The sequence below is a fragment of the Mauremys reevesii genome, linkage group 15, assembly GCF_016161935.1.
Source record: "Mauremys reevesii isolate NIE-2019 linkage group 15, ASM1616193v1, whole genome shotgun sequence".
Classification (NCBI taxonomy): Eukaryota; Metazoa; Chordata; order Testudines; family Geoemydidae; genus Mauremys; species Mauremys reevesii.
The window spans coordinates 15,020,507-15,033,285 of NC_052637.1; the positions used below are offsets into that span (position 1 = coordinate 15,020,507).

Here is a 12,779-nt window from a genome sequence, read left to right on the forward strand (position 1 = left end):
GGGGTTACTTCAGGTTGAAGTTGCAGGAGTTGTCAGAGGCATGTATCCCGAGAAGGGGGAAACGGCTCATAGGTAGCAGTTTTAGACCGAGCTGGATGAGCAAGCGTCTTAGAGGGGTCATTAAGAAAAAACAGAAAGCATACCAGGAGTGGAAAATGGGAGGGATCAGCAAGGAAACCTACCTTATTGAGGTCAGAGGGTGCAGGGAAGCTGTGAGAAAGGCAAAGCGACGAGTAGAGATGGACCTAGCGAAGGGGATTAAAACCAATAGCAAATGGTTTTTTAGCCATATAAATAGGAAGAAAACCAAGAAAGAAGAAGTGGGACCGCTTAAAACTTTAAACGGAGTGGAGATTAGGGATAATGTTGGAATGGCACAATATCTGAACGAATATTTTGCCTCTGTCTTTAATGAGGCTAATGAAGGGCTAAGGAATAGTGATAGAGGGACCGATGGGAATGAAGATATGGGGGTAGACATTACGGTATCTGAGGTAGAAGCCAAACTTGAACAGCTTAACGGAAGTAAATCGGGGGGCCCGGATAATCTTCATCCTAGAATATTAAGGGAATTGGCGAGGGATATTGCTAGCCCGTTAGCGATAATCTTTAATAAATCCCTAAATTCGGGGATTGTACCGACTGACTGGAGATTAGCTTATGTAGTTCCTATATTCAAGAAGGGGAAAAAAAGTGACCCGGGGAACTATAGGCCTGTTAGTCTAACATCTGTAGTATGCAAAGTCATGGAAAAAATCTTAAAGAGAGAGTGGTTCGGAGCATGAGGCCGATGGCAACTGGGATAGATTACAGCATGGATTTACGAAAGGTAGATCGTGCCAAACCAACCTGATCTCCTTCTTTGAGAAAGTAACAGATTTTTTAGACAAGGGAAATGCGGTGGATCTAATATATCTGGATTTCAGTAAGGCGTTTGATACGGTACCACATGAAGAATTACTGGTTAAATTGGAAAAGATGGGGATCGAAATGAAAATCCAGAGGTGGATAAGGAGCTGGTTAAAGGGGAGACTGCAGAGGGTAGTATTGAAGGGGGAACTGTCCGGTTGGAGGAGGGTTACCAGTGGAGTTCCTCAAGGCTCGGTTTTGGGACCGATTTTATTCAATCTATTTATTGCTGACCTGGGAACCAAGAGTAGGAGTGGGCTGATAAAGTTTGCGGATGACACCAAGTTGGGGGGTATTGCCAATTCGGAAGAGGATCGGGATATTCTCCAGGGAGATTTAGATGACCTTGTAAACTGGAGTATTAGTAACAGGATGAAATTCAATAGTGAGAAGTGTAAGGTTATGCATTTAGGGATGACTAACAAGAACTTTAGTTATAAGCTGGGGACGCACCAGTTGGAAGTAACGGAGGAGGAGAAGGACCTAGGAGTCCTGGTTGATCGTAGGATGACTATGAGTAGGCAATGTGATGTGGCCGTTAAAAAAGCTAATGCGGTCTTGGGTTGCATTAGGCGAGGTATTTCTAGTAGGGATAAGGAGGTGCTAGTCCCGTTATATAAGGCGTTGGTGAGACCTCATTTGGAGTATTGTGTGCAGTTTTGGTCTCCCATGTTTAAGAAGGATGAATTCAAACTAGAACAGGTACAAAGAAGGGCCACTAGAATGATCCGAGGAATGGAAAGTTTGTCGTATGAAAGGAGACTTGAGGAGCTCGGTTTGTTTTCCTTAACCAAAAGAAGCATAAGAGGAGATATGATTACACTCTTTAAATATATCAGAGGGATAAATACCAGGGAAGGAGAGGAATTATTTCAGCTCAGTGCTAATGTGGACACGAGGACAAACGGATAGAAATTGTCAGTCAGGAAATTCAGGCTTGAAATTAGACGAAGGTTTCTAACCATCAGGGGAGTGCAATACTGGAACAGCCTACCGAGGGAAACAGTGGGGGCGAAGGACCTCCATGACTTTAAGATTAAGCTAGATAAGTTTATGGAGGAGATGGTATGATAGGATAACGGGCTTAGTCAATAGGCCAATTAAGTGCCACACTGGTAAATAGTACAATGGGTCAATGGTATGATATAACCTTTTCCAGAGGGTTTGGCTGGAGAGTCTTGCCCGCATGCTCGGGGTTCAGCTGACCGCCATATTTGGGGTCGGGAAGGAATTTTCCTCCAGGGAAGATTGGCAATGGCCCTGGAGGTTTTTCGCCTTCCTCCGAAGCATGGGGCAGGGGTCGCTTGCTAAGGAGTGGGTGGATCGGCTTATGTGGCCTGCATCTTGCAGGAGGTCAGACTAGATGATCATAATGGTCCCTTCTGATCTTGAATTCTATGATTCTATGATTCATCGAAGACGAGTCTTAAAGCTGTTTTACTGCATAATGGCAATGTTTTGTCATCAATTCCAATTGGTCATGCAGTCCATATGAAGGAAACCTATGACAACATGAAACAACTTTTGAGGTGCATAAACTATGACCAACATCAGTGGCAGCTTTGTGGCGATTTGAAGGTTGTTGCTCTCTTGCTTGGTCTGCAGACTGGATACACAAAGTACTGCTGTTTTCTCTGCAAATGGGATAGTTGTGCAAGAGATTCCCACTACATCAAGAAAGATTGGCCACTCCGACAGTCATTGGAGCCTGGGAGGAAAAGTGTTCAGCATCCACCACTTGTTTAATCAAGGAAGATTTTGTTACCACCCTTACACATCAAGCTGGGTCTGATGAAGAACTTTGTCAAGGCCATTGACAAAACACAAGCAGCTTTCAAGTACCTCCGTGGAAAATTTCCAAGGTTAAGTGACGCTAAGATAAAGGAAGGTGTCTTTGTTGGTCCTCAGATTCGTGAACTTCTACGAGATGATGCATTTGACCATGCACTGCGTGGCAAGGAAAAGACGGCATGGAAAGCCTTTCAGTTAGTGGCAATAAATTTTCTCGGAAACAACAAGGCAGACAACTACAGGTTGTTGGTGGAAAACCTCCTCAAGGCATACAAAAGCCCTGGTTGCAACATGTCACTAAAGATACATTTTTTGCACTCTCATCTAGATTTTTTTCCATCAAACTGCGGAGCAGTGAGCGACGAGCACAGCGAGCGATTTCACCAGGACATTGCAACAATGGAGAAAGGCTATCAGGGCAAATGGAGCCCATCAGTGCTTGCAGACTATTGCTGGACAGTGACAAGAGATGCTTCATTTAATGAATACAAGAGACAAGCCAAGAAGCGCCGAGTAGACACTGAATAGGACTAAACTATGTACATAATAGTTTTTTGCCTTTTGTTTCGTAATACATTTTATTTATATAACCTTTTTGCTGATTTTTAAAGTGTTACATAAACAGGACAGGTGAAATATTATCATGTAAAGCAACCATAAACACATGAAAAGACCTAGGTTTACAATTTATGATTAAAACTCTACTATCTACACAATATACATAGACATAAAATGTAAAAACTCAAATATCTTAGAAACAGTAGCCAATCAGTTGTTTTAATTGTCATATTTGAATTCAGCACATCAAAATACATAATAAAAAGGACATTTTATCACTGAAGCAGATGACTTCTCAAAAATTGTAGACCAGTGTAGTCAGTCATTTAATCAAAGGAAATGATTCTGCTGGGGTGTTTGTTAACCTGAGTACAGATTTCCCAAACACTTCAACCAAAACACACTGGTAAAGGTAAAAAAATAAAATAATTTTATTAACTACAGAATGGTAGATTTTAAGTGATAATAAGTGATAAGGCATAAAGGTCAGAATTGGTTATAAAATAAATAAAAAATAAAACCAAAAACTAATTCCTAAACTTTACCAAGCCAAGTAAGATTTGAAAGCAAAAAGGTTTCTCACACCCAAAAACTTACTGAAGTCCAAACTAACTGGAAAGCTTTCCAGCTAGGACCAACTCTTTCCCCCCACCCCACACAGTTCAATGATTCTCCTACTGACTTTCAAGCAATCTTATTGCTGTGAGTAGAGATAGGGCAGGAGATGTAATGTGAAGATCACTGTCTCTTATTTTATACCCTCCTCCTCTCTTTGAGGATTACTTCCCACTACGGTGTAGATGAAACAGTCGCCTGTGTATGTGAGATTCAAAGAGTCTATCCGGAAAACTGTAAATTTCTTGTTCACACCAGCCGTGTATGTAATATTTGAGATGTCACTGGGGATGATATGCAAATCCTTTGTTTACTGTCCCCCTCATGGCGAATGGTTGCCTCAGCAGTAAATAGCTTTCCGTCACCTGTCGTCAGTTCTTTGTTGTCTCTGAGGAGCTAGTCTGTGGATATTCCACAGAATTACAACATATTTCACTAACAAACATAGTAAAATCTCATAGCTCCACATACAATGTTAACGTACACATTTTAACAGAACAATGATGTTCATTGAATTATGATTTTTCAAGTGATACCTCACAAGGCATACTTTGTACAAAATATATCATAAGCATAGAACTGTGGTGAACATGAGGGTTCAGGGTGTTATATGGGGCACAGTGTATCACAGTGTTACATAAAGCGCAGTGCGATGAGTTGTGACCGCTGCCTTAGGGACTCCATTGTGGGGTTCTTGTGGGTTGAGGTTTTGGATTCTAAGGGATACAGTCGTGTTATGCTGCAACCTTCCAGCCAGAGTATTTATGTTTGTATCTAATCTCTCTGTGTGTGCTGTGAGGATCACAGTTCTCAGTGCAGGGAGGGAGGGAATCAGAGGTGAAAGTAAGCCAGTATGGCTTCCCCAGGCTGGTGCTTTAAAGGGCTCCAGGGTCCCCGCAGCAGCCAGAGACCCCGGGCCCTTTAAAGCAGCACCTGAGTCCCGCTGCCAGAGTCCCGGAGTTGCGGTGGCAGGGTTCTCGTGGTGATTTAAAGGGCCCGGAGCTCTGCTGCGGTAGTGGCGGCCAGAACCCGGGGCCCTTTAAATCGCCCCTGAGCCCCAGGGCCCCAAGCTGCCTCTGCAGCTGGTAGCTCCGGGGGTGATTTAATGGCCCAGGGCTCCCAGCCACAGCCGGAGCCCTGGGGCCTTTAAATCTTGATTTAAAAGGCCTGAGTATTTAAAGGCCCTATCTCTTTCGGTTGAGGCCATGCCCGCCTGCTCAGTAGCTGCTTTCTCCCCACCTCAGCCCTCTCCAGGGCTGCTTTTAAGCCCTTTGAGCCCCTTTTTCCAGATTGTATATGAATATGTTAAACAGGACTGGGCCCAATACAGATCCCTGGGGGACACCATTATTTACCTCTCTCCATTCTAAAAACTGACCATTTATTCCTACCCTTTGTTTCCTATCTTTTAACCAGTTACCAATTCATGAGAGAACCTTCCCTCTTATCCCATGTCTGCTTATTTAGCCTAGGGACTGCATGAATACCAGTGGGGGACAGGTGTAACATAGCAGAGCTCCACTCTACCTCCTCCCTACCTCCAACATGCCCCCTCCCATTAATTAACCATGCTCAGTAACGAGGCTAAAGGTTGGACTTTCATTGACTTAATAATACAGCACAGAGGAACCACATCTCCCTGTGTAGTTCCCTGTGAGAGTCTTAACTATTCAGCGTGTCACCACAGTTTCAGTGTCCTGCCTTCATTCTGCATGTGTTTGCTTGCAAGTCAATGGCACCTTCTCTTGCAGAGCTGTTTTTCCCGAGAGTCAATCCCTGGATGGTGTCTGTATGGGTGAGCCTGACTCTCCTGGCTGTTCTCATTGTCCTGGCCAGTTCCTGCTTATGGATGCAACACAGAGTGAAAGGTGAAGTAACAAGAGGGAGGATTGTGGGATGGGGGAGAGATAAAAATGAAAAACAAAAGTAAAGCTACAGGGATTAAAGGGGTTTTGATTCCATGTTCAGAAGAGTATTGGATTCGGGAGGAGGGTGAATGATGACTTCATATTTGAACTGAGAAGGGTTAAATGGCTTCATCCCTTCAATGCTCACTAAAGGACCCCAATCAAATGTGACTCTGAACTATCCACAGGGATCAGCACTGCTTCCACTGAAACACCCGGGTGGGGTTCAGTGAGCTGGGCTTAGAGCGCTGATATTTGTAACTTGGCACGGAAAAACTAACAGAAAGTAGGAGGAGAGAGGGGATTTCTTTCGGTTCTAGTTCTGCCCCTCCCAGTCTGTGCATGCCCCTCCCCTTCCCCATCTAGGTGAGTGGGAACTGCGAATGGGAAAGTAATTTAGAGGTTAGCAATTATCTTATCTACACTGAGGCTATGTCTACACCAGAAACTTCGAAGCGCTCCCATGGCAGCACTTTGAAGTGTGAGTGTGGTCATGTGCAAGTGCTAGGAGAGAGCTCTTCCAGCACTCCTGGTAATCCACCTCCGCGAGGGGAATAGCTACACTAGCGCTTTAAAGTGCTCAAACTTGCTGCTCTCAGGGGGTTGATTTTTCACACCCCTGAGCGAGAAAGTTTCAGCGCAGTAACTTGCCAGTGTAGACAAGTAAATTAACTCAGCTGGAGGCTGGGTCTACACTGCACACTTATGTCGGTATAATTATATCCTCACCTGTGAGCAACTCAGTGATCCCAACCTAGCTCTCGGGGAGGTGGAGTATCTTCCCCAATGGGAGAGGCTGTCCTGTCAGCGTAGGTAGCATCTCCACTACATCTGCACTGGTGCAGCTGCAGTGCTGTGGTGTAGACAGGCCCCGAGATCCTGCTACAGGGACAGGGCAATAAACCCTCTATTGTAGTACAAATGCTCAGCTGTAGGTTTTCCTCTGATCACAAGGGGCAGAAATTGGCCTTCAGTGATCTGGCCATTTCTAGCAATGCTGGGTTTTCAAAGCTGCCTAAGGGATCTGAATTCTCAATTTTTGTTTAAATTAATGGGCACCAGTTGTGCAACTCCCAAGGCAGCTGTGAAAGTCCCAGCCAGGGTTTTCTCGCCTGAAGTGCTGTGTGGGAATTTACAAGTATCTGAAGAATTGGGAAGGGGAAATGTCTGTTCCAATGATTTCCCAGTGGGGACGGAAGCAGGTAATTCAGAGAAGCAGAGAGGAGCTGTGTTTTGTACTTGTGAAAGCTGGAACTGGGTGTTGCACCTTTAGAACTGTCACCTGTAAGCTTTCTGCCTGTTGGGACTGGCAGCAACAAGGGCCAGGTTCACTATCTAGGGGTTTCTCTTCATCAATGCAACACAAAACCAGCTTGAGCCCCCACCCAGTAACCTGGGACAATTACACACCATCTCCTTGGTTGCCTCTGAGAGGCAATACTTCTTCTCTCACAAGCACAAAGTCTCAGTGTAGAAAGAAACTTTTAATAAAAGAAGGGAAATAACCCAGCATTAATTTGGGGAAACATTGCAAACAGGGTTCATAAACATAAACCATGAGCCAAACACCCACCACCAAGTAAGTTGAGCAGTGTCCTTTCCCCTCAGGTTCTTAAGTCCAGCAACCAAAAGTTCCTTTAGTGTGCCTGTCCCTTCTCTGCACCCCACTCACAGTTGTTGTCCTTGGGTTAGTGCAGACCCAGAGTCCAGAGATGCATCTGCAGAGTTCACTTCCCACCCAGGCACATTACTAGCTCCACTGCCCAGGCACTCATTTGCCACTCCTCTTCATCAGCCACAGTGCTGGCCAATCACTGTGCCTCTTTGACAGCTACCCTGCAAGAGAATTGTGTATTCTGTTTCTCTTCCCCAACCACCCTATCACAAGATCTCCCCACCAGCCACTCAGCTGGCCAATTGATACACCAATCCAGCAGGATGTCTTTAGGTCCTCCCCACTTAGTACAGCTCTCACAATTTTAGCTGTTAGAGTGTGGGAACCCCACTGTGGGTGCACACTAGGCAGCCTCTCACATGAGAAACACTATCCCAAAGCAAATCTAACACTTAGACCTAAATATCAGTGACTTAAGCTCTGGGCTGTATAATAAAACTCTCAATTAAACCCAAATTAACTTTGCTGTAGGTAGAAAGAAACAAGTGAGTGAATAGCCAACCAGCCAATCTCACTAGATTGTGGAGCCCATGTCCCCTGCCTAGTGAGTGCCATTAGTTGAGAATCATAGAATCATAGAATCTCAGGGTTGGAAGGGACCTCAGGAGGTCATCTAGTCCAACCCCCTGCTCAAAGCAGGACCAAACCCAACTAAATCATCCCAGCCAGGGCTTTGTCAAGCCTGACCTTAAAAACCTCTAAGGAAGGAGATTCCACTACCTCCCTAGGTAACCCATTCCAGTTCTTCACCACCCTACTAGTGAAAAAGTTTTTCCTAATGTCCAACCTAAACCTCCCCCTCTGCATCTTGAGACCATTACTCCTTGTTCTGTCATCTTCTACCACTGAGAACAGTCTAGATCCATCCTCTTTGGAACCCCCTTTCAGGTAGTTGAAAGCAGCTATCAAATCCCCCCTCATTCTTGTCTTCTGCAGACTAAACAATCCCAGTTCCCCCAGCCTCTCCTCATAAGTCATGTGCTCCAGCCCCCTAATCATTTTTGTTGCCCTCCGCTGGACTCTCTCCAATTTATCCACATCCTTCTTGTAGTGTGGGGCCCAAAATTGGACACAGTACTCCAAATGAGGCCTCACCAGTGCTGAGTAGAGGGGAATGATCACATCCCTCAATCTGCTGGAAAGGCCCCTACTTATACAACCCAAAATGCCATTAGCCTTCTTGGCAACAAGGGCACACTGTTGACTCATATTCAGCTTTTCATCCACCGTAACCCCTAGGTCCTTTTCTGCAGAACTGCTGCCCAGCCATTCGGTCCCTAGTCTGTAATAGTGCATGGGATTCTTCCGTCTTAAGTGCAGGACTCTGCACTTGTCCTTGTTGAACCTCATCATATTTCTTTTGGCCCAATCCTCTAATTTGTCTAGGTCCCTCTGTATCCTATCCCTACCCTCCAGCGTATCAATCACTCCTCCCAGTTTAGTGTCATCTGCAAACTTGCTAAGGGTGCAGTCCACACCATCCTCCAGATCGTTAATGAAGATATTGAATAAAACCGTCCCCAGCACCGACCCTTGGGGCACTCCACTTGATACCGGCTGCCAACTAGACATGGAACCATTGATCACTACCCATTGAGCCCGACCATCTAGCCAGTTTTCTATCCACCTTACCATCCATTCATCCAGCCCAGACTTCTTTAACTTGCTGGCAAGAATACTGTGGGAGACTGTATCAAAAGCTTTGCTAAAGTCCAGAAATAGCACATCCACTGCTTTCCCTTCATCCACAGAGCCGGTTATCTCATCATAGAAGGCAATTAGGTTAGTCAGGCATGACTTGCCCTTGGTGAATCCATGCTGACTGTTCCTGATCACTTTCCCCTCCTTTAAGTGGTTCAGAATTGATTCCTTGAGGACCTGTTCCATGATTTTTCCAGGGACTGAGGTGAGACTGCCTGGCCTGTAGTTCCCTGGATCTTCCTTCTTCCCTTTTTTAAAGATGGGCACTACATTAGCTTTTTTCCAGTCATCCGGGACCTCCCCCGATCGCCATGATTTTTCCAAGATAATGGCCAATGGCTCTGCAATCTCATCGGCCAACTCCTTTAGCACCCTCGGATGCAGCGCATCCGGCCCCATGGACTTGTGCTCGTCCAGCTTTCCTAAATAGTCCCGAACTACTTCTTTCTCCACAGAGAGCTGGTCACCTCCTCCCCATACCGTGCTACAGAGTGCAGCTGTCTGGGAGCTGACCTTGTCTGTGAAGACAGAGGCAAAAAAAGCATTGAGTACACTAGCTTTCTCCACATCCTCTGTCACTAGGTTCCCTCCCTCATTCAGCAAGGGACCCACACTTTCCTTGACTTTCTTCCTGTTGCTAACATACCTAAAGAAACCCTTCTTGTTACTCCTAACATCTCCGGCTAGCTGCAACTCCAATCGTGATTTGGCCTTCCTAATTTCACACCTGCATGCCTGAGCAATACTTTTATACTCCTCCCTGGTTATTTGTCCAATCTTCCACTTCTTGTAAGCTGTTTTTTTGTGTTTAAGACGAGCAAGGATTTCACTGTTAAGCCAAGCTGGTCGCCTGCCATATTTACTTTTCTTCCTACACATCAGGATGTGAGTCCCTCAATCAGACAATGTCAAGTACAATTCTACTGCCCTGGATTCACACACCAAGGATAACAACCATTTATTATCCTCCCAATAACAAGGAGACTGGGGATCCCACACCAGCCAAAAATGATCATTTTGGCAAGCAATCCCATCATGCTGAGCACTTAAGCACAGTGGGTGTGCCTATGCAAACGAGATCAGCTCCTGATATCCTCTTCCCCAGCTCAGCACTAGATGTCACGGTAGAGCTCATTCAGGCTAAGTCTACACTAAAAATCTCAAAGTTGAAACGCAGCAGCACTGCCATGGAAGTGCTTTGATCTGACAGTGTGGTCACCCACGAGTGCTTAAGAGAGCGCTCTCCCAGCACTCTATGTAATCCACCTTCACAAGGGGAATAGCTCCCAGCGCTTGGAGCCTGTCTTCACTGGTGCTTTAGAGCGCTCAAGCTTGCTGCGTTACAGGTGGGGTGTGTTTTTTCACACCTGAGCCAGCAAGTCACTGCACTGTAACTTGCCATTGTAGACAGGCTCTCAGACTCTGCATACACACCCTGTCACCACCAGGTGGTTTAATTTATGGGTTTAACAAATACATTATATGGGCTGAGTCCAGGTTAGGTGGCATGGTTTAGCAGGATTTCAGGTGGTCAAGGAAGGAAAAGAGGGAAAACGTCCCCTTTCCCTGAGTGTGGCTCCTTGTGGTTGGAGTAGCGAGGCCTAGTAACTGGAGATCTGGGACATGCCCTTGCTCTCAGGGCAGAGAAGCCCTATTGCCCTATTGCCAGAATCTATGGGGTTGCCCTTGCCCTTAAGGCAGTGAGGCCCCATGGCCAGAGTCAATATGGCTGCCCCTGTTCTTAGGGCAGCGAGATCTAGCAGCCAGAGTCAATCAATCCGGGGATGTAGCACCCAGTTGCTCTAGCCTCCAGTAGCAGTGCCCAATAGTCACCATCTCAGGCAGCAGCACCCAATATCCTTGGGTGGCCATTGCACCCAGTGGTGGGCACGGAAAGGGGTAGGGGGACCTTGGTGCACCCTACTCCCCTGGGTCCCAATCCAGGACCCTCTGAAACCAGTAGCCCTGCTTTCAGGTTCAGGTTCCAACTTCAACAAATGCTGTCCCTAGGCTGCTTCCCACCCATGATTCCAGTGATGGCATTTCCTCCCCTGGCAGTGGCTGGCTGTCTTCCTCTGTCTCCATGGTCAACCTGGGCCCTGCCAGGGACTTGGCATCTTCAGCCTCCACAGTCTGCAGCTCTAGCAGGTTCCTGGCAGGTGCTCAGAGCGTGCGTACGCTCTCTTCCTCTGTCAGCCCAAACTGGACTGAACTGCTCCCTTGTATATCCAGCGTCCAGTTGGAGCGTGTCCAGTTGGGGCAAGGAAGCATGGCCTCTCGCACCCAGAGACTGTGTTCAACCCTTGTTGGACAAGTGCAGGGTTGATAGGTCCCATCACACAGGGATTCACTCATTTTCAGTCATATGTAAAATTTCTCTATGTGTCCAGGGAGAATTAGGTTGGGTTCATTTCCCACCACTAAAAAGTCAGAACAATTAACTGTCACTGTCTTGTTCCCTGGGCCTTTCAGAGAATTATCCCACCAGCTGCACTGGTGAGCTGTGGCTCGGATGCTGTAATAACACAAACACACCCAGGACTTGCACGGCTGGTCTGAGACACTGCTCACACAAGATGGCCTCACTCAGGCTGTGCTCAGCAGTGACTGGCAGACATGACACTACCGCCATTTCCAGCTGACGCACCAAGGGGACGAGCTCCCAGTGGGAAAGAGCTGATCTTAGAGGCAATGCCTGTAGGGACCCATCCACCCCCCCTCCCTCACTCCTCCTGACCTGAGCACTCAGCTAAAGAAAGGCATCTCCACCTTCTTCTTAGCTGGGGCACTCCCATCTACCCAGGCCCTAGGAGGAGTTGTTCCCAGGTATCACTAGGATCAGGGGGCAGGCTAGGATGCAGCCAGCCAGACCCTATCCCTTATCCAGCTCAGGTCAATACCCCATTCCCATCACTCACTTCCCTCCCCCATTCCCCCAGTCAGGAGCTGGGGAGAGCTGGGGCTTTTCAGGGAATGAGCACAGAGGGGAGCAGACAGAGAAATGGATAAATAAAAAAGAGACCTTCTCTCCTCACCCCCGCAACAACCAGATCAGACAGGGGTGTGATTGGTCCCAGGGAGCAGGGATAGCTCCTGGGGGAGATACTTAGAGCAGTTCCTATAGGTGATGGTCAGTGTAGGAGGGAAGCCAGGGATGGTCAGTGCAGGGATGTTGAGACAGATCTGTCTGTGTGTCCTGTTTGTCAGTCTGTCTGCCTCGCTTTAATAGTTACAGCACAACTACGTTAATATCAGGAACCACTCACCTCTCACCCTTTTCTCCCTCTAGAGACTCTGCGATCTGAGATGGAGAGTGAGAAAGGTGAGTGTCTGGATCCCTTTACACTAGCTGACAGTAGAGTTATCCCCATAAATAAAATAGGGTGAAATCTTGCCATTATTAATGAACTGTTGGAACAATTTCCCAAGGGCCATGGTGGATTCTCCAGCACTGGCAGTTTTTAATCAAGATTGGATGTTTTGCTAAACAATCTGCTGTAGGGAATTATTGTGGGGAAACCCCCAGGCTTGTGTTATGCAGGGATCAGACTAGATGATCACAAGGGTCCCTCCTGGCCTTGGAATCTGTGAATTGATTAATCACCCCTCATCCTGTTCTCTCT

General features: G+C 46.7%; 1 protein-coding gene across 1 annotated transcript in view; it reads left to right on the forward strand.

Annotated features, from left to right (window-relative positions):
- The window catches only part of LOC120383108 (butyrophilin subfamily 1 member A1-like), a 52,756-nt gene that overhangs the window by 15,018 nt on the left and 24,959 nt on the right, over positions 1-12,779 (forward strand). The window contains exon 4 of the mRNA XM_039500734.1: positions 12,446-12,478. Coding sequence (XP_039356668.1) covers positions 12,446-12,478 — 33 coding nt within the window. The remainder of the gene's footprint in view (positions 1-12,445; positions 12,479-12,779) is intronic.